The sequence below is a fragment of the Phalangium opilio genome, unplaced genomic scaffold (genome assembly GCF_054372755.1).
Source record: "Phalangium opilio isolate 3A_F unplaced genomic scaffold, DU_Popi_V2 ptg000019l_1, whole genome shotgun sequence".
Classification (NCBI taxonomy): Eukaryota; Metazoa; Arthropoda; class Arachnida; order Opiliones; family Phalangiidae; genus Phalangium; species Phalangium opilio.
This window is the reverse complement of record NW_028324152.1, coordinates 6383474-6401988: the sequence shown is the minus strand read 5'-3', so window position 1 is coordinate 6401988 and position 18515 is coordinate 6383474. Positions and strand designations below refer to the sequence as shown.

At 44.4% G+C, this 18515-nt stretch overlaps 2 protein-coding genes and 8 non-coding genes across 10 annotated transcripts; 3 read left to right on the top strand and 7 right to left on the bottom strand.

Annotated features, from left to right (window-relative positions):
- Positions 1-3: 3 nt before the first annotated feature.
- Positions 4-2047, bottom strand: LOC149701002 (uncharacterized). Its single transcript, XM_089867272.1, has 3 exons — positions 989-2047; positions 440-876; positions 4-376 (listed from the first exon to the last, which is right to left on the bottom strand). Exons 1-3 carry the CDS (start codon positions 2045-2047, stop codon positions 4-6), a joined length of 1869 nt encoding a protein of 622 aa, XP_089723398.1.
- Positions 2048-3132: 1085 nt separating this feature from the next.
- On the top strand, positions 3133-3205 carry TRNAN-GUU (transfer RNA asparagine (anticodon GUU)). Its single transcript has one exon. It is a non-coding gene; the product is annotated as a tRNA-Asn (tRNA).
- A 221-nt stretch (positions 3206-3426) lies between these two features.
- Positions 3427-3499, top strand: TRNAN-GUU (transfer RNA asparagine (anticodon GUU)). The gene has a single exon. It is a non-coding gene; the product is annotated as a tRNA-Asn (tRNA).
- Positions 3500-4339: 840 nt separating this feature from the next.
- On the top strand, positions 4340-4412 carry TRNAS-GCU (transfer RNA serine (anticodon GCU)). Its single transcript has one exon. It is a non-coding gene; the product is annotated as a tRNA-Ser (tRNA).
- Positions 4413-5536: 1124 nt separating this feature from the next.
- TRNAS-GCU (transfer RNA serine (anticodon GCU)) lies at positions 5537-5609 on the bottom strand. The gene has a single exon. It is a non-coding gene; the product is annotated as a tRNA-Ser (tRNA).
- Positions 5610-5977: 368 nt separating this feature from the next.
- TRNAN-GUU (transfer RNA asparagine (anticodon GUU)) lies at positions 5978-6050 on the bottom strand. The gene has a single exon. It is a non-coding gene; the product is annotated as a tRNA-Asn (tRNA).
- Positions 6051-7151: 1101 nt separating this feature from the next.
- TRNAN-GUU (transfer RNA asparagine (anticodon GUU)) lies at positions 7152-7224 on the bottom strand. Its single transcript has one exon. It is a non-coding gene; the product is annotated as a tRNA-Asn (tRNA).
- Positions 7225-9203: 1979 nt separating this feature from the next.
- On the bottom strand, positions 9204-9276 carry TRNAN-GUU (transfer RNA asparagine (anticodon GUU)). Its single transcript has one exon. It is a non-coding gene; the product is annotated as a tRNA-Asn (tRNA).
- A 1541-nt stretch (positions 9277-10817) lies between these two features.
- On the bottom strand, positions 10818-10890 carry TRNAN-GUU (transfer RNA asparagine (anticodon GUU)). Its single transcript has one exon. It is a non-coding gene; the product is annotated as a tRNA-Asn (tRNA).
- A 2984-nt stretch (positions 10891-13874) lies between these two features.
- LOC149700993 (uncharacterized) lies at positions 13875-16499 on the bottom strand. Its single transcript, XM_089867271.1, has one exon. The coding sequence runs from the start codon at positions 16497-16499 to the stop codon at positions 13875-13877; it is 2625 nt and encodes an 874-aa protein (XP_089723397.1).
- Between the last annotated feature and the right edge of the window lie 2016 nt (positions 16500-18515).

Sequence of the window (18515 nt, the reverse complement as noted above, 5' to 3'; positions counted from 1 at the left end):
TTGTCAATATTCTTGTGGTAAAGAAGGAGAAGATTGTGGGCCTTGCAAAACCCATCCAAATGTTGTTTCTTGAGCGACTAGAGATTTGCCCATTCTTTCGATATTTCCCGTGGCGATTTCCCAATAATAGTCGCTTCCTATTAGTATGCCAATGTCCGACCCGCTTCTCGCGGACTCCTCGGGCTCGTCGGCTAAAGCCATACCTTGGCTATTCATGTGTTTCTCTATCTCCTTACAGTCAATGGTGGTGATGGCTTGGCATAGATAAGGTACCTCTATGGCTATAATTTCTACTGCCTTATTTTGGTTATTCTTGTTTTCTAAGGTTAGTTTCACTTTCCTTCTTTTGACAGCTTCTTGATCGTTATTTCCAAAACTACTTATTGTTAGGCTTACAATTCCAACCACTGGTAAGTTTAAAGCTCAAGAAACATCTTGCCTAATGAAAGTAGCGTCGCTGCCGTCGTCTAACAAACAGCGCGCTTGCCTTTTCTTCATGGCTTCTTCCGGGTGGGGGTTCCTGACTATGGCCTGTGCAGTTTTTAACAAAACGTTGCGATTGGAATATACTGAATGGACTGTAGCATTTCCACTCCCTATCGCGGCGTTTGATTGATTGTTGATACCCGCCATAACGGTATTTTTTGGTCCCTTGTTTGAGTTATTTTGGGGGCATATGGCTCGATTGTGTTTTCCCTTGCATAACATGCAGCCTTGCAAATATGATCTGCACTCAGATAGAGAATGTCCCATTCGCAGACAATTAAAACATCGCATCGATGCCCTTATCAAATCCTTTTTGTCTTTTAGGGAATGGACAGTGCAGTTGACCGATGTATGTTTATCATTTTTGCAAAAGATGCAATAACCCGCTTTCTTTGTTTGCGTAAATAGTACGGATGCGGAAGAAACAGCAGCTCCGCGTCCGTTACGCGTATAGGCATACTTGTTAGGTTTTTTTTTGACGGAAGTCAGTCTTTGCTTTTACGGGGTATTTATCTCTCTCTGACCATTTGCTCCCTGAGGAGGAGGCTCCAAAAAGGTTGGTTCCCAAAATATTAGCCCTTTCTCTGCTTTCCACATCCTTTCTTAAAAAGTCTACCAGTGTTTCCGCGTTCCAATCATCGTCCGAAACGCGTGTACGACTGTACTCTAAACGGATTTCTTCCGGAATGCTTTGCAGAATCGAGGGGGCCAAACACGTGTTTTTGGAGGCCGTGTCCATACCCAACCCTTTTAAACTCCTTAAATTTACTTCACAAATTTCTAAAAGTTGGCGTAAGGCCTTAATATCTCTAGATGATTTGACAGGTGTTAAGTTAATCAAATTGTTCATATGAGTTAGCATTATTAAATCTGACCTGCCAAATCTGTTTTTTAAGTCTTTAACTATTTCATCATAAGCTTCATCTGAAGCGTTATAATTTTTAACTGCACCCTTTGCTTCACCTTCTAGATATGAAACTAAGTAATTAAATTTCTCTACCTTTGGGATAGTTTCATCATCATCCACAGCAGCTTTAAATCTGCTCCAGAAAGAGTTGAATTGAGTTATGTCCCCTCCAAATTTTGGCATGTCCAAGCGGGGCAATTTTGTATTTGTTCTTCTCATGGCACTACACGACCCCGATTGGCAACCGGAAACGGAACCATGTCCCGATACGCGATTGTTCCCAATCGGTGAAGAATCGCGTTGCCGTTTACGGCGCGTTGCCGACCGAGTGAGTGTGATTTCATCGCGGATTTTTCTCGCGGCGATCACCTCGTTTGATAATGCCTCAACATCATCGATATTGTTTCTTATCTTTTCGTCCAACACTACGAGTTCTTCCTCGCGTTGGTTCAACAAAGTCACTTTATCGTCTATTTCATCGCCCGAATTTTTATCACCACTCAACAACACTCCAAGTTCTCCGATGAGAGTAGCCACGCTCTCTCTAGCACATCTCCGTATCACCTCCAGTTTCCTTAGTTCGTTCTGCCGCCTTCTCTCCTGGGTCCGTAGGCTCGCCAGCGTCTGCTCCTCGTCGCTAGAGTAGTTGTCCATGCTAGCTCTTTTAGTTTCCACGGTTGTAAGTTTAAGTCTCTGGACGTCTAGTCCCGGGTTTCGGCACCAAAATGTCGTGGATTTTTTGTTAATGAGTCCTGATCGGTCCAGCAAATGCGGCAGTTGTATGATTTTTAGTTACGGAATTTATTTTATGTTATTTTATTTGGCTTCTTTTGGAAGCCCACCCTATGTCTATTTAGTAGACCTTCCCAATTGTCTCATTCGGAGACCCTTGTCTCTTATGGAGACCTACCCTTGTCTCTTTTGGAGACCTACCATGTCTCATTTGGAGACTGTCTCTTTTGGAGACCAACCATGTCTCATTTGGAGACTGTCTCTTTTGGAGACCAACCATGTCTCATTTGGAGACTGTCTCTTTTGGAGACCAACCATGTCTCATTTGGAGACTGTCTCTTTTGGAGACCAACCATGTCTCATTTGGAGACCAACCATGTCTCATTTGGAGACTACCATTGCCTTCCTAAAGACTTTTAGAAAGGCTTTCAAAAAGGATACTTTCAGTAGTATTTCCAATCGTGCGTCGCTATAGTCGCCGACCTAGTAGTTATACTTAAGGCTACGAATTAATTTTACAAGTATTGCAAGTTTTAAATATCTTTATTTACTACAAATTTTTAGCTAGTCTTTTTCTGATCTGCTCTCTGGCAAAGTTCGGAGAAGAGTGCTTCTTTTTGGGCATTATAGACCATAAGGTTGTACAGTTTTTAAAATTGGTTTCCCCTACTTTTTACAGGGTTCAACATACAGATTTTAGGGTAGCTTCTCTACCTTTTAAGTTAATAGGTTACAGGCAAGCGTGAAGATTTTATTATTTTCTTATCGTTAAATTTTCAAAACAAAAGGGAGGGAGGGGGGCCTGTAGATCATGCTGTGCCTACGCAAGAAATAATCCTGGCGGCGCTACTGATTTCTGAGCTTCCGTGGCTCAATGGTTAGCGCGTTCGGCTGTTAACCAATAGGTTGGTGGTTCGAGCCCACCTGGGAGCGGTGTTGTGGGATCTCAAATGTGACGTAAAAAGTCAAAGTTTTTCCACAATACCTGACGACCTTTTAATTTTTGGGCTTCCGTGGCGCAATGGTTAGCGCGTTCGGCTGTTAACCGAAAGGTTGGTGGTTCGAGCCCACCCGGGAGCGGTGTTGTGAAGTCTCAGATGTAGCGTAAAATGTCAAAACTTTTCCACAATACGTGACAACCATTTAATTTCTGAGCTTCCGTGGCTCAATGGTTAGCGCGTTCGGCTGTTAACCAATAGGTTTGTGGTTCGAGCCAACCCGGGAGCGGTGTTGTGGGATCTCAAATGTAACGTAAAAAGCCAAAGTTTTTCCACAATACCTGACGAACATTTAATTTTTGGGCTTCCGTGGCGCAATGGTTAGCGCGTTCGGCTGTTAACCGAAAGGTTGGTGGTTCGAGCCCACCCGGGAGCGGTGTTGTGAAGTCTCAAATTTAACGTAAAAAGCCAAAGTTTTTCCACAATACCTGACGACCATTTGATTTTTGGGCTTCCGCGGCGCAATGGTTAGCGCGTTCGGCTGTTAACCGAGAGGCTGGTGGTTCGAGCCTACCCGGAAGTGGTGTTGTGGGGTCTCAAAAGTAGCGTAAAAAGTCAAAACTTTTCCACATAACGTGACAACCATTTAATTTCTGAGCTTCCGTGGCTCAATGGTTAGCGCGTTCGGCTGTTAACGAATAGGTTTGTGTTTCGAGCCCACCCGGGAGCGGTGTTGTGGGATCTCAAATGTAACGTAAAAAGCCAAAGTTTTTCCACAATACCTGACGAATATTTAATTTTTGGGCTTCCGTGGCGCAATGGTTATCGCGTTCAGCTGTTAACCGAAAGGTTGGTGGTTCGAGCCCATCCGGGAGCGGTGTTGTGAGGTCTCAGATGTGACGTAAAAAGTCAAAGTTTTTCCACAATACCTGACGACCATTTAGTTTTTGGGCTTTTAATTTTCGGTTAGCGCGTTCGGCTGTTAACCAAAAGGTTGGTGGATCGAGCCCACCCGGGAGCGGTGTTGTGAGGTGGTTCGAGCCCACCCGGAAGTGGTGTTGTGGGGTCTCACATGTAGCGTAAACAGTCAAAACTTTTCCACAATACGTGACAACCATTTAATTTCAGAGCTTCCGTGGCTCAATGGTTAGCGCGTTCGGCTGTTAACCAATAGGTTGGTGGTTCGAGCCAACCCGGGAGCGGTTTTGTGTGATCTCATATGTAATGTAAAATGCCAAAGTTTTTCCACAATACCTGACGACCATTTAATTTTTGGGCTTCCGTGGCGCAATGGTTAGCGCGTTCGGCTGCTAACCGAAAGGTTGGTGGTTCGAGCCCATCCGTGAGCGGTGTTGTGAGGTCTCAGATGTGACGTAAAAAGTCAAAGTTTTTCCACAATACCTGACGACCATTTAATTTTTGGGCTTCCGTTGCGCAATGGTTAGCGCGCTCGGCTGTTAACCGAAAGGTTGGTGGTTCGAGCCCATCCGGGAACGGTGTTTTGAGGTCTTAGATGTAACGTAAAATTCAGAGTTTTTCCACAATAACTGACGAACATTTAAATTTTGAGCTTCCGTGGCGCAATGGTTAGCGCGTTCAGCTGCTATTCAAAAGGTTTTTGGTTCGAGTCCATCCGGGAGCGGTGTTGCAAGGTCTCAGATGTGACGTAAAAAGTCAAAGTTTTTCCACAATACCTGACGACCATTTCCTTTCTGAGTTTCCTTGGCTACATGGTTAGCGCGTTCGGATGTTAACCAAAAGGTTTGTGGTTCGAGCCCATCCGGGAGCGGTGTTGTGAGGTCTCAGATGTGACGTAAAAAGTCAAAGTTTTTCCACAATACCTGACGACCATTTAATCTTGGGCTTCCGTGGCGCAATGGTTAGCGCGTTCGGCTGTTAACCGAAAGGTTGGTGGTTCGAGCCCATCCGGGAGCGGTGTTGTGAGGTCTTATATGTAACGTAAAGATTAAATGTTCGTCAGGTATTGTGGAAAAACTTTGACTTTTTACGTCACATCTGAGACCTCACAACACCGCTCCCGGATGGGCTCGAACCACAAACCTTTTGGTTAACATCCGAACGCGCTAACCATGTAGCCAAGGAAACTCAGAAAGGAAATGGTCGTCAGGTATTGTGGAAAAACTTTGACTTTTTACGTCACATTTGAGACCTTGCAACACCGCTCCCGGATGGACTCGAACCACAAACCTTTTGAATAGCAGCTGAACGCGCTAACCATTGCGCCACGGAAGCTCAAAATTTAAATGTTCGTCAGTTATTGTGGAAAAACTCTGAATTTTACGTTACATCTAAGACCTCAAAACACCGTTCCCGGATGGGCTCGAACCACCAACCTTTCGGTTAACAGCCGAACGCGCTAACCATTGCGCAACGGAAGCCCAAAAATTAAATGGTCGTCAGGTATTGTGGAAAAACTTTGACTTTTTACGTCACATCTGAGACCTCACAACACCGCTCACGGATGGGCTCGAACCACCAACCTTTCGGTTAGCAGCCGAACGCGCTAACCATTGCGCCACGGAAGCCCAAAAATTAAATATTCGTCAGGTATTGTGGAAAAACTTTGGCTTTTTACGTTACATTTGAGATCCCACAACACCGCTCCCGGGTGGGCTCGAAACACAAACCTATTCGTTAACAGCCGAACACGCTAACCATTGAGCCACAAAAGCTCAGAAATTAAATGGTTGTCACGTTATGTGGAAAAGTTTTGACTTTTTACGCTACTTCTGAGACCCCACAACACCACTTCCGGGTGGGCTCGAACCACCAGCCTCTCGGTTAACAGCCGAACGCGCTAACCATTGCGCCACGGAAGCCCAAAAATCAAATGGTCGTCAGGTATTGTGGAAAAACTTTGGCTTTTTACGTTACATTTGAGACTTCACAACACCGCTCCCGGGTGGGCTCGAACCACCAACCTTTCGGTTAACAGCCGAACGCGCTAACCATTGCGCCACGGAAGCCCAAGATTAAATGGTCGTCAGGTATTGTGGAAAAACTTTGGCTTTTTACGTTACATTTGAGATCCCACAACACCGCTCCCGGGTGGGCTCGAACCACAAACCTATTGGTTAACAGCCGAACGCGCTAACCATTGAGCCACGGAAGCTCAGAAATTAAATGGTTGTCACGTATTGTGGAAAAGTTTTGACATTTTACGCTACATCTGAGACCGCACAACACCTCTCCCGGGTGGGCTCGAACCACCAACCTTTCGGTTAACAGCTGAACGCGCTAAACATTGCGCCAAGGAAGCCCAAAAATTAAATGTTCGTCAGGTATTGTGGAAAAACTTTGGCTTTTTACGTTACATTTGAGATCCCACAACACCGCTCCCGGGTGGGCTCGAACCACAAACCTTTTGGTTAACAGCCGACGGCGCTAACCATTGCGAAACGGAAGCCCAAAGATTAAATGTTCGTCAGGTATTGTGGAAAAACTTACGATTTTTACGTTACATTTGAGATCCCACAACACCGCTCCCGGGTGGGCTCGAACCACAAACCTATTGGTTAACAGCCGAACGCGCAAACCATTGCGCCACGGAAGCCCAAAAATTAAATGTTCGTCAGTTATTTTTAAAAAACTCTGAATTTTACGTTACATCTAAGACCTCAAAACACCGCTCCCGGATGGGCTCGAACCACCAACCTTTCGGTTAACAGCCGACGGCGCTAACCATTGCGCAACGGAAGCCCAAAGATTAAATGTTCGTCAGGTATTGTGGAAAAACTTTGGCTTTTTACGTTACATTTGAGATCCCACAACACCGCTCCCGGGTGGGCTCGAAACACAAACCTATTCGTTAACAGCCGAACACGCTAACCATTGAGCCACAAAAGCTCAGAAATTAAATGGTTGTCACGTTATGTGGAAAAGTTTTGACTTTTTACGCTACTTCTGAGACCCCACAACACCACTTCCGGGTAGGCTCGAACCACCAGCCTCTCGGTTAACAGCCGAACGCGCTAACCATTGCGCCACGGAAGCCCAAAAATCAAATGGTCGTCAGGTATTGTGGAAAAACTTTGGCTTTTTACGTTACATTTGAGACTTCACAACACCGCTCCCGGGTGGGCTCGAACCACCAACCTTTCGGTTAACAGCCGAACGCGCTAACCATTGCGCCACGGAAGCCCAAGATTAAATGGTCGTCAGGTATTGTGGAAAAACTTTGGCTTTTTACGTTACATTTGAGATCCCACAACACCGCTCCCGGGTGGGCTCGAACCACAAACCTTTTGGTTAACAGCCGACGGCGCTAACCATTGCGAAACGGAAGCCCAAAGATTAAATGTTCGTCAGGTATTGTGGAAAAACTTACGATTTTTACGTTACATTTGAGATCCCACAACACCGCTCCCGGGTGGGCTCGAACCACAAACCTATTGGTTAACAGCCGAACGCGCAAACCATTGCGCCACGGAAGCCCAAAAATTAAATGTTCGTCAGTTATTTTTAAAAAACTCTGAATTTTACGTTACATCTAAGACCTCAAAACACCGCTCCCGGATGGGCTCGAACCACCAACCTTTCGGTTAACAGCCGACGGCGCTAACCATTGCGCAACGGAAGCCCAAAGATTAAATGTTCGTCAGGTATTGTGGAAAAACTTTGGATTTTTACGTTACATTTGAGATCTCACAACACCGCTCCCGGGTGGGCTCGATCCACCAACGTTTTGGTTAACAGCCGAACGCGCTAACCGAAAATTAAAAGCCCAAAAATTAAATGGTCGTCAGGTATAGTGGAAAAACTTTGACTTTTTACGTCACATCTGAGACCTCACAACACCGCTCCCGGATGGGCTCGAACCACCAACCTTTCGGTTAACAGCTGAACGCGCTAACCATTGCGCCAAGGAAGCCCAAAAATTAAATGTTCGTTAGGTATTGTGGAAAAACTTTGGCTTTTTACGTTGCATTTGAGATCCCACAACACCGTTCCCGGGTGGGCTCGAACCACAAACCTATTGGTTAACAGCCGAACGCGCTAACCATTGAGCCACGGAAGCTCAGAAATTAAATGGTTGTCACGTATTGTGGAAAAGTTTTGACATTTTACGCTACATGTGAGACCGCACAACACCTCTCCCGGGTGGGCTCGAACCACCAACCTTTCGGTTAACAGCTGAACGCGCTAACCATTGCGCCAAGGAAGCCCAAAAATTAAATGTTCGTCAGGTATTGTGGAAAAACTTTGGCTTTTTACGTTACATTTGAGATCCCACCACACCGCTCCCGGGTGGGCTCGAACCACAAACCTATTGGTTAACAGCCGAACGCGCTAACCATTGAGCCACGGAAGCTCAGAAATTAAATGGTTGTCACGTATTGTGGAAACGTTTTGACTGTTTACGCTACATGTGAGACCCCACAACACCACTTCCGGGTGGGCTCGAACCACCAGCCTCTCGGTTAACAGCCGAACGCGCGCTAACCATTGCGCCACGGAAACCCAAAGATTAAATGTTCGTCAGGTATTGTGGAAAAACTTTGGATTTTCACGTTACATTAGAGATCTCACAACACCGCTCCCGGGTGGGCTCGATCCACCAACCTTTTGGTTAACAGCCGAACGCGCTAACCGAAAATTAAAAGCCCAAAAACTAAATGGTCGTCAGGTATTGTGGAAAAACTATGACTTTTTACGTCACATCTGAGACCTCACAACACCGCTCCCGGATGGGCTCGAACCACCAACCTTTCGGTTAACAGCTGAACGCGCTAACCATTGCGCCACGGAAGCCCAAAAATTAAATATTCGTCAGGTATTGTGGAAAAACTTTGGCTTTTTACGTTACATTTGAGATCCCACAACACCGCTCCCGGGTGGGCTCGAAGCACAAACCTATTCGTTAACAGCCGAACGCGCTAACCATTGAGCCACGGAAGCTCAAAAATTAAATGGTTGTCACGTTATGTGGAAAAGTTTTGACTTTTTACGCTACTTCTGAGACCCCACAACACCACTTCCGGGTAGGCTCGAACCACCAGCCTCTCGGTTAACAGCCGAACGCGCTAACCATTGCGCCACGGAAGCCCAAAAATCAAATGGTCGTCAGGTATTGTGGAAAAACTTTGGCTTTTTACGTTACATTTGAGACTTCACAACACCGCTCCCGGGTGGGCTCGAACCACCAACCTTTCGGTTAACAGCCGAACGCGCTAACCATTGCGCCACGGAAGCCCAAGATTAAATGGTCGTCAGGTATTGTGGAAAAACTTTGGCTTTTTACGTTACATTTGAGATCCCACAACACCGCTCCCGGGTGGGCTCGAACCACAAACCTATTGGTTAACAGCCGAACGCGCAAACCATTGCGCCACGGAAGCCCAAAAATTAAATGTTCGTCAGTTATTTTTAAAAAACTCTGAATTTTACGTTACATCTAAGACCTCAAAACACCGCTCCCGGATGGGCTCGAACCACCAACCTTTCGGTTAACAGCCGACGGCGCTAACCATTGCGCAACGGAAGCCCAAAGATTAAATGTTCGTCAGGTATTGTGGAAAAACTTTGGCTTTTTACGTTACATTTGAGATCCCACAACACCGTTCCCGGGTGGGCTCGAACCACAAACCTATTGGTTAACAGCCGAACGCGCTAACCATTGAGCCACGGAAGCTCAGAAATTAAATGGTTGTCACGTATTGTGGAAAAGTTTTGACATTTTACGCTACATGTGAGACCGCACAACACCTCTCCCGGGTGGGCTCGAACCACCAACCTTTCGGTTAACAGCTGAACGCGCTAACCATTGCGCCAAGGAAGCCCAAAAATTAAATGTTCGTCAGGTATTGTGGAAAAACTTTGGCTTTTTACGTTACATTTGAGATCCCACCACACCGCTCCCGGGTGGGCTCGAACCACAAACCTATTGGTTAACAGCCGAACGCGCTAACCATTGAGCCACGGAAGCTCAGAAATTAAATGGTTGTCACGTATTGTGGAAACGTTTTGACTGTTTACGCTACATGTGAGACCCCACAACACCACTTCCGGGTGGGCTCGAACCACCAGCCTCTCGGTTAACAGCCGAACGCGCGCTAACCATTGCGCCACGGAAACCCAAAGATTAAATGTTCGTCAGGTATTGTGGAAAAACTTTGGATTTTCACGTTACATTAGAGATCTCACAACACCGCTCCCGGGTGGGCTCGATCCACCAACCTTTTGGTTAACAGCCGAACGCGCTAACCGAAAATTAAAAGCCCAAAAACTAAATGGTCGTCAGGTATTGTGGAAAAACTATGACTTTTTACGCCACATCTGAGACCTCACAACACCGCTCCCGGATGGGCTCGAACCACCAACCTTTCGGTTAACAGCTGAACGCGCTAACCATTGCGCCACGGAAGCCCAAAAATTAAATATTCGTCAGGTATTGTGGAAAAACTTTGGCTTTTTACGTTACATTTGAGATCCCACAACACCGCTCCCGGGTGGGCTCGAAGCACAAACCTATTCGTTAACAGCCGAACGCGCTAACCATTGAGCCACGGAAGCTCAAAAATTAAATGGTTGTCACGTTATGTGGAAAAGTTTTGACTTTTTACGCTACTTCTGAGACCCCACAACACCACTTCCGGGTAGGCTCGAACCACCAGCCTCTCGGTTAACAGCCGAACGCGCTAACCATTGCGCCACGGAAGCCCAAAAATCAAATGGTCGTCAGGTATTGTGGAAAAACTTTGGCTTTTTACGTTACATTTGAGACTTCACAACACCGCTCCCGGGTGGGCTCGAACCACCAACCTTTCGGTTAACAGCCGAACGCGCTAACCATTGCGCCACGGAAGCCCAAGATTAAATGGTCGTCAGGTATTGTGGAAAAACTTTGGCTTTTTACGTTACATTTGAGATCCCACAACACCGCTCCCGGGTGGGCTCGAACCACAAACCTATTGGTTAACAGCCGAACGCGCTAACCATTGAGCCACGGAAGCTCAGAAATTAAATGGTTGTCACGTATTGTGGAAAAGTTTTGACATTTTACGCTACATCTGAGACCGCACAACACCTCTCCCGGGTGGGCTCGAACCACCAACCTTTCGGTTAAAAGCTGAACGCGCTAACCATTGCGCCAAGGAAGCCCAAAAATTAAATGTTCGTCAGGTATTGTGGAAAAACTTTGGCTTTTTACGTTACATTTGAGATCCCACAACACCGCTCCCGGGTGGGCTCGAACCACAAACCTTTTGGTTAACAGCCGACGGCGCTAACCATTGCGCAACGGAAGCCCAAAAATTAAAAGGTCGTCAGGTATTGTGGAAAAACTTTGACTTTTTACGTCACATCTAACACCTCACAACACCGCTCCCGGATGGGCTCGAACCACAAACCTTTTGGTTAACAGCCGACGGCGCTAACCATTGCGAAACGGAAGCCCAAAGATTAAATGTTCGTCAGGTATTGTGGAAAAACTTTGACTTTTTACGTCACATCTGAGACCTCACAACACCGCTCCCGGATGGGCTCGAACCACCAACCTTTCAGTTAACAGCCGAACGCGCTAACCATTGCGCCACGGAAGCCCAAAAATTAAATGGTCGTCAGGTATTGTGTAAAAACTTTGGCATTTTACATTACATTTGAGATCCCACAACACCGCTCCCGGGTTGGCTCGAACCACCACCCTATTGGTTAACAGCCGAACGCGCTAACCATTGAGCCACGGAAGCTCAGAAATTGAATGGTTGTCACGTATTGTGGAAAAGTTTTGACTGTTTACGCTACATCTGAGACCTCACAACACCGCTCCCGGATGGGCTCGAACCAACAACCTTTCGGTTAACAGCTGAACGCGCTAACCATTGCGCCACGGAAGCCCAAAAATTAAATGTTCGTCAGGTATTGTGGAAAAACTTTGACTTTTTACGTCACATCTGAGACCTCACAACACCGCTCCCGGGTGGGCTCGATCCACCTATCGTGGATTTTTGTTAATGAGTCCTGATCGGTCCAGCAAATGCGGCAGTTGTATGATTTTTAGTTACGGAATTTATTTTATGTTATTTTATTTGGCTTCTTTTGGAAGCCCACCCTATGTCTATTTAGTAGACCTTCCCAATTGTCTCATTCGGAGACCCTTGTCTCTTATGGAGACCTACCCTTGTCTCTTTTGGAGACCTACCATGTCTCATTTGGAGACTGTCTCTTTTGGAGACCAACCATGTCTCATTTGGAGACTGTCTCTTTTGGAGACCAACCATGTCTCATTTGGAGACTGTCTCTTTTGGAGACCAACCATGTCTCATTTGGAGACTGTCTCTTTTGGAGACCAACCATGTCTCATTTGGAGACTACCATTGCCTTCCTAAAGACTTTTACAAAGGCTTTCAAAAAGGATACTTTCAGTAGTATTTCCAATCGTGCGTCGCTATAGTCGCCGACCTAGTTGTTATACTTAAGGCTACGAATTAGTTTTACAAGTATTGCAAGTTTTAAATATCTTTATTTACTACAAATTTTTAGCTAGTCTTTTTCTGATCTGCTCTCTGGCAAAGTTCGGAGAAGAGTGCTTCTTTTTGGGCATTATAGACCATAAGGTTGTACAGTTTTTAAAATTGGTTTCCCCTACTTTTTGCAGGGTTCAACATACAGATTTTAGGGTAGCTTCTCTACCTTTTAAGTTAATAGGTTACAGGCAAGCGTGAAGATTTTATTATTTTCTTATCGTTAAAAAAGATACAGATGTGGAAATAGGAGCTTTTACTCTCTTTTGTATTGAATAGTAAACGGAAACTTAAAATCGACACATGTGTGCGAAAAGGGAGATTTCTCGTTTTTATTGTGTTTAAGATATAACTGAGCCTGTACGGCGAATTTTAACAGTATGCACATTTTGTGTCATTAGGTCCCCTTTTGGGTTTAAAGTGCTAAACAACTTTTTATAAAAAGAGAAAACTATCCGAGGGATTTAACACTCCCCCGCGAAATACGTAGTATTTCTTATATTGTTTTTTGTTTTCTTGTGCATAATTTTCTCACGTTTTACCGTGTTTAGTTAGGTTTAATCTTAATTTGTTAAATGTCTTCAATGAATCTTAATTTTACATTTGCTTAATTAATCTTAAATGTTTTCAATGTTTAATGTTTTTATTTAATATGTAATTTTAAATGTTTTCAAGTTTAATGCTTTTATTTAATTATCAGAGATTTCTAAGGGGTAGAGTAATTGGACTGGCCTCCGTAAAAGATTTCAGTTCGCGGTTCGCACTATGCAAGCCCGTACCTTGCCATCGCGGCCAATTTGAGTTTCATTTACAACACCCATTTTCCACATTTGTTTTTGTAATTTGTCGTCGTGTATTAGAACAACGTCCCCGACCTTCATTACAGTTTCGTTTTTTGCGAGTTTGCTGTGATGGGCAGATCGCAAATCTAGTAAATATTCGTTTTTCCACCTCTTACTGAGATGGTCCATTAAGGCCAGTCTATATCGTAGCCTCTTGGCTGTTTCCCTTTGGGAGCTAGTCGTGAAATCGGTTGGTTTTACCTTTTGTGGAGGTAAGCTCGTGAGTCTCCTTCCTATAAGCAGATGCGAGGGGGTAAGGCTCGTCAACGCTTGTATTGTCAAAAGTGATGGGGCGCGAATTTATCACCGCTTCAACTTCTACTAATATTGTTTGTAGTTCTTGAAAGTTGCAGGATGAATGGCCAAGGGCCTTTTTTAAGAGACTTTTCGTTGTCCTCACCATTCGCTCCCAAAAACCACCCCACCAGGCAGCTCTATCCGCTATGAATCTCCATGTGATACCCCTTTTGCCAAAAAAATCTTTCAGTTAAGGTGTATCTAGATTGTTCCATATGGTTTTAAGGTCCGCATTCGCTTTTGTGAATGTTTTTGCGTTGTCGGTGTAAATATCACTTGGTAAACCACGCCTGCCTATCATTCTTCTTAAGGCTAACAGAAAGTCCTCCGTTGTCAAAGAGCCTACAAGCTCTAGGTCAATGGCTCGTGTTACCGCGCACGTAATTAAGCAGATGTATGCCTTTTCGGACGTTTGATTAGTTTTTATGTATAAAGGTCCTGCAAAATCGATGCCAACTACTTGGAAGGGTGGAACTTGGTCAATTCTTTCCCTTGGCAAAGGTGCGGTGGAAAGTTCGCCTGCTTTGCAGCTAAGTTTTTTACATAGGTGGCATTTTTTCAATAAGGATTTCACTAATTGTCGACCAGCGGGAACCCAATAACGAGATCGTAATTGAGTGAATGTTGCAGTCACGCCGCTGTGAAAAACGTCTTCGTGGCTTCGCCAAACTACAAGTTCTGTCAAGCGTTTCTTTTTGTTTAGGATAGCTGGATGCTTCTCCTCAAAGGTTAAGCTTGATTTTTCTAACCTTCCACCAACGCATAGAATATCTTCAGTGTTAAGAAAGGGTTTTAAAGTTAATATGTTTGAAGTTCTTTTTATGTTGGTTTTATTTTTGAGTGACGTTATTTCGTCTTGAAAGTCTTCTATTTGTTCTGATTTTATCCATTTTTGTTCCGCGTTTAGTAATTCAGATGCTGTTAGGGCGCCTTGCCTTGTATCTCTCTTCTTGCAATTAGCAACAAATCGGTACATCCAAGCCGTAACCCTTAGAACCGTGTCTAATTTGCTATATTTATTCAAGTCGATGAGATTTTGAATGCAAAGTCTTTCTTTACAATTCACGCTCACGCTTAGTACAGTTTTCCTCCTTTCTACTTCAATGTTGTCTTTTGCCCTAAGGGCTACGGTGCTTTGTTCGGGCCAGTTTTCTTCCTCCTGTCTCAGCCAGGGGGGTTCGTGCCACCAGAGTTCGTTTTCTTTTAGGGCTGTGGCTGATAAGCCTCGTGTAGGCAAGTCTGCAGGGTTATTTTCCCCTGGGCAATGCATCCAATCTAAGGGGTCGGATGCTTGCTGTATTTCAGCTACTCGGTTTGAAACGAAGGGCTTCCATGATTTTGCTGAACCCTTTAGCCAGTGCAACGCTATCATCGAATCGGTCCACATTCGCACCTTTAATGCGTCGGTTTGAAATACGGTCTCTATGTTCTTTACCAAACGACAACCAAGCAAACAAGCCATTAGTTCTAATCTTGGCAAGGTTAGTCGTTTTAAAGGAGCCACTCTAGCCTTGGCGGTTACAAATGATGTATGTATTTCATGATCTTTCGATGTATAGCGTATGTAAATAACGCAGGCATATGCCTTTATGCTACTATCACAGAAACAATGTATTTCACTGGTTTCAACATTGTCCGTTTCATTGAAATAGTGACGGGGAAGTTTAATGTGTCGCAATTCGGGAAGCTCTTTACACCATTGTCTGAACTGCTCGCTTATTTCTTGGGGAAGTTCTTGATCCCATTCGAAGCCTTGTTCCCACAAGGATTGAAATAAAAGTTTCGCCCTGAGGGTATATGGGCTTAGTACACCGATAGGGTCAAAAATTTGGCCTACCGCGCTTAATATGAAGCGTTTGTTGTTCTTTATTCCTTCGAGAAACTGAATCAAATTTTGTAGATTAAAGGTGAAGTAATCTTCTTCTGGCTTCCAGAGTAGCCCAAGGATCTTGAAATCTTTCTCCCCCGCCTCCCCTTCAAACGTGACACCTTCGCTTGATAAGCCTTTATGACCCCACATGCGTTTTAGTTCTTTTGAGTTAGTGTTCCATTTTCTCAATGTCATTCCGGCTTCTTTCATGACGCTATTGATATTTAGTGAAAGGTCGAGGGCAGCCTTAGGATCACTGTCGCCACTACACAAGTCATCTACGTATAGATCTCTTCCTAGAACTATAATTTCCTTTCTTCCGCTGTCATATTTTTTAAGGTGACATTTGATGGTCGCGGCTAGGAGGAAGGGAGATGACGTCACCCCAAATGGGACTCTGGTCATGCGTAATTCTTGGAATTCATTTGAGTCTAACTCTGAGATCCATAACATTCTTAACGAGTCCCGATCTTCTGGGTCTATTCTCACTTGAAGGAATGCTTTTTCGATATCTGCGGTTATCGCGATCTTATGATTTCTGAATCTTAGTAATAGGAGTAGAAGGTCTGGGTTCAGGTTGGGTCCCGCAGACAAACAGTCGTTTAAAGACGGTACCCCTTCTATGTGTGATGATGCATCACATACGACACGCAAGCGAGTTGTACTAGATACCCTAGTTACCCCTTGGTGTGGCATATAGTATGTTCCAGGAATTGATTCAATTGTTTCTACCCTTTCTAAGATCTCATTTTTTAACTGTTCATTCATTATATCCTTGTAATCTTGAAAGTAAACTGGGTCTCTATTAAATCTTCGCACTAGGCTTTTCATGCGTTTGTAGGCTACACTTTTGTTATTAGGAAGGACGGTTTTTTCTGTTATGAATGGTAATTTAACTTGGTATCTATTGTCTATGAATGTAGTAGTTTGTTCAAATAAAGTCATAAAGTCTTCACTATGGGGGTTTTCGTCTTTCTTTGCATCTATCCCGAGGGATTCTAGTTCCCAAAATGACTTTAACGTGTCGGATACTTTCTTCTCTTCTATTCCAACACGCACAGACGTTGCTTGTCAATATTCTTGTGGTAAAGAAGGAGAAGATTGTGGGCCTTGCAAAACCCATCCAAATGTTGTTTCTTGAGCGACTAGAGATTTGCCCATTCTTTCGATATTTCCCGTGGCGATTTCCCAATAATAGTCGCTTCCTATTAGTATGCCAATGTCCGACCCGCTTCTCGCGGACTCCTCGGGCTCGTCGGCTAAAGCCATACCTTGGCTATTCATGTGTTTCTCTATCTCCTTACAGTCAATGGTGGTGATGGCTTGGCATAGATAAGGTACCTCTATGGCTATAATTTCTACTGCCTTATTTTGGTTATTCTTGTTTTCTAAGGTTAGTTTCACTTTCCTTCTTTTGACAGCTTCTTGATCGTTATTTCCAAAACTACTTATTGTTAGGCTTACAATTCCAACCACTGGTAAGTTTAAAGCTCAAGAAACATCTTGCCTAATGAAAGTAGCGTCGCTGCCGTCGTCTAACAAACAGCGCGCTTGCCTTTTCTTCATGGCTTCTTCCGGGTGGGGGTTCCTGACTATGGCCTGTGCAGTTTTTAACAAAACGTTGCGATTGGAATATACTGAATGGACTGTAGCATTTCCACTCCCTATCGCGGCGTTTGATTGATTGTTGATACCCGCCATAACGGTATTTTTTGGTCCCTTGTTTGAGTTATTTTGGGGGCATATGGCTCGATTGTGTTTTCCCTTGCATAACATGCAGCCTTGCAAATATGATCTGCACTCAGATAGAGAATGTCCCATTCGCAGACAATTAAAACATCGCATCGATGCCCTTATCAAATCCTTTTTGTCTTTTAGGGAATGGACAGTGCAGTTGACCGATGTATGTTTATCATTTTTGCAAAAGATGCAATAACCCGCTTTCTTTGTTTGCGTAAATAGTACGGATGCGGAAGAAACAGCAGCTCCGCGTCCGTTACGCGTATAGGCATACTTGTTAGGTTTTTTTTTGACGGAAGTCAGTCTTTGCTTTTACGGGGTATTTATCTCTCTCTGACCATTTGCTCCCTGAGGAGGAGGCTCCAAAAAGGTTGGTTCCCAAAATATTAGCCCTTTCTCTGCTTTCCACATCCTTTCTTAAAAAGTCTACCAGTGTTTCCGCGTTCCAATCATCGTCCGAAACGCGTGTACGACTGTACTCTAAACGGATTTCTTCCGGAATGCTTTGCAGAATCGAGGGGGCCAAACACGTGTTTTTGGAGGCCGTGTCCATACCCAACCCTTTTAAACTCCTTAAATTTACTTCACAAATTTCTAAAAGTTGGCGTAAGGCCTTAATATCTCTAGATGATTTGACAGGTGTTAAGTTAATCAAATTGTTCATATGAGTTAGCATTATTAAATCTGACCTGCCAAATCTGTTTTTTAAGTCTTTAACTATTTCATCATAAGCTTCATCTGAAGCGTTATAATTTTTAACTGCACCCTTTGCTTCACCTTCTAGATATGAAACTAAGTAATTAAATTTCTCTACCTTTGGGATAGTTTCATCATCATCCACAGCAGCTTTAAATCTGCTCCAGAAAGAGTTGAATTGAGTTATGTCCCCTCCAAATTTTGGCATGTCCAAGCGGGGCAATTTTGTATTTGTTCTTCTCATGGCACTACACGACCCCGATTGGCAACCGGAAACGGAACCATGTCCCGATACGCGATTGTTCCCAATCGGTGAAGAATCGCGTTGCCGTTTACGGCGCGTTGCCGACCCAGTGAGTGTGATTTCATCGCGGATTTTTCTCGCGGCGATCACCTCGTTTGATAATGCCTCAACATCATCGATATTGTTTCTTATCTTTTCGTCCAACACTACGAGTTCTTCCTCGCGTTGGTTCAACAAAGTCACTTTATCGTCTATTTCATCGCCCGAATTTTTATCACCAC

What these genes read in the sequence shown, in the direction of transcription:
- LOC149701002 (XM_089867272.1), bottom strand. Translation starts at nt 2,047, where the DNA reads ATGGACAACTACTCTAGCGACGAGGAGCAGACGCTGGCGAGCCTACGG. An exon ending in CAGAGAGAGATAAATACCCC is followed by an intron (nt 877 to 988) that starts GTAAAAGCAAAG and finishes ACGCAAACAAAG; the next exon opens with AAAGCGGGTTATTGCATCTT. An exon ending in AGCGACGCTACTTTCATTAG is followed by an intron (nt 377 to 439) that starts GCAAGATGTTTC and finishes AACAATAAGTAG; the next exon opens with TTTTGGAAATAACGATCAAG.
- LOC149700993 (XM_089867271.1), bottom strand. Translation starts at nt 16,499, where the DNA reads ATGACTTTATTTGAACAAACTACTACATTCATAGACAATAGATACCAA.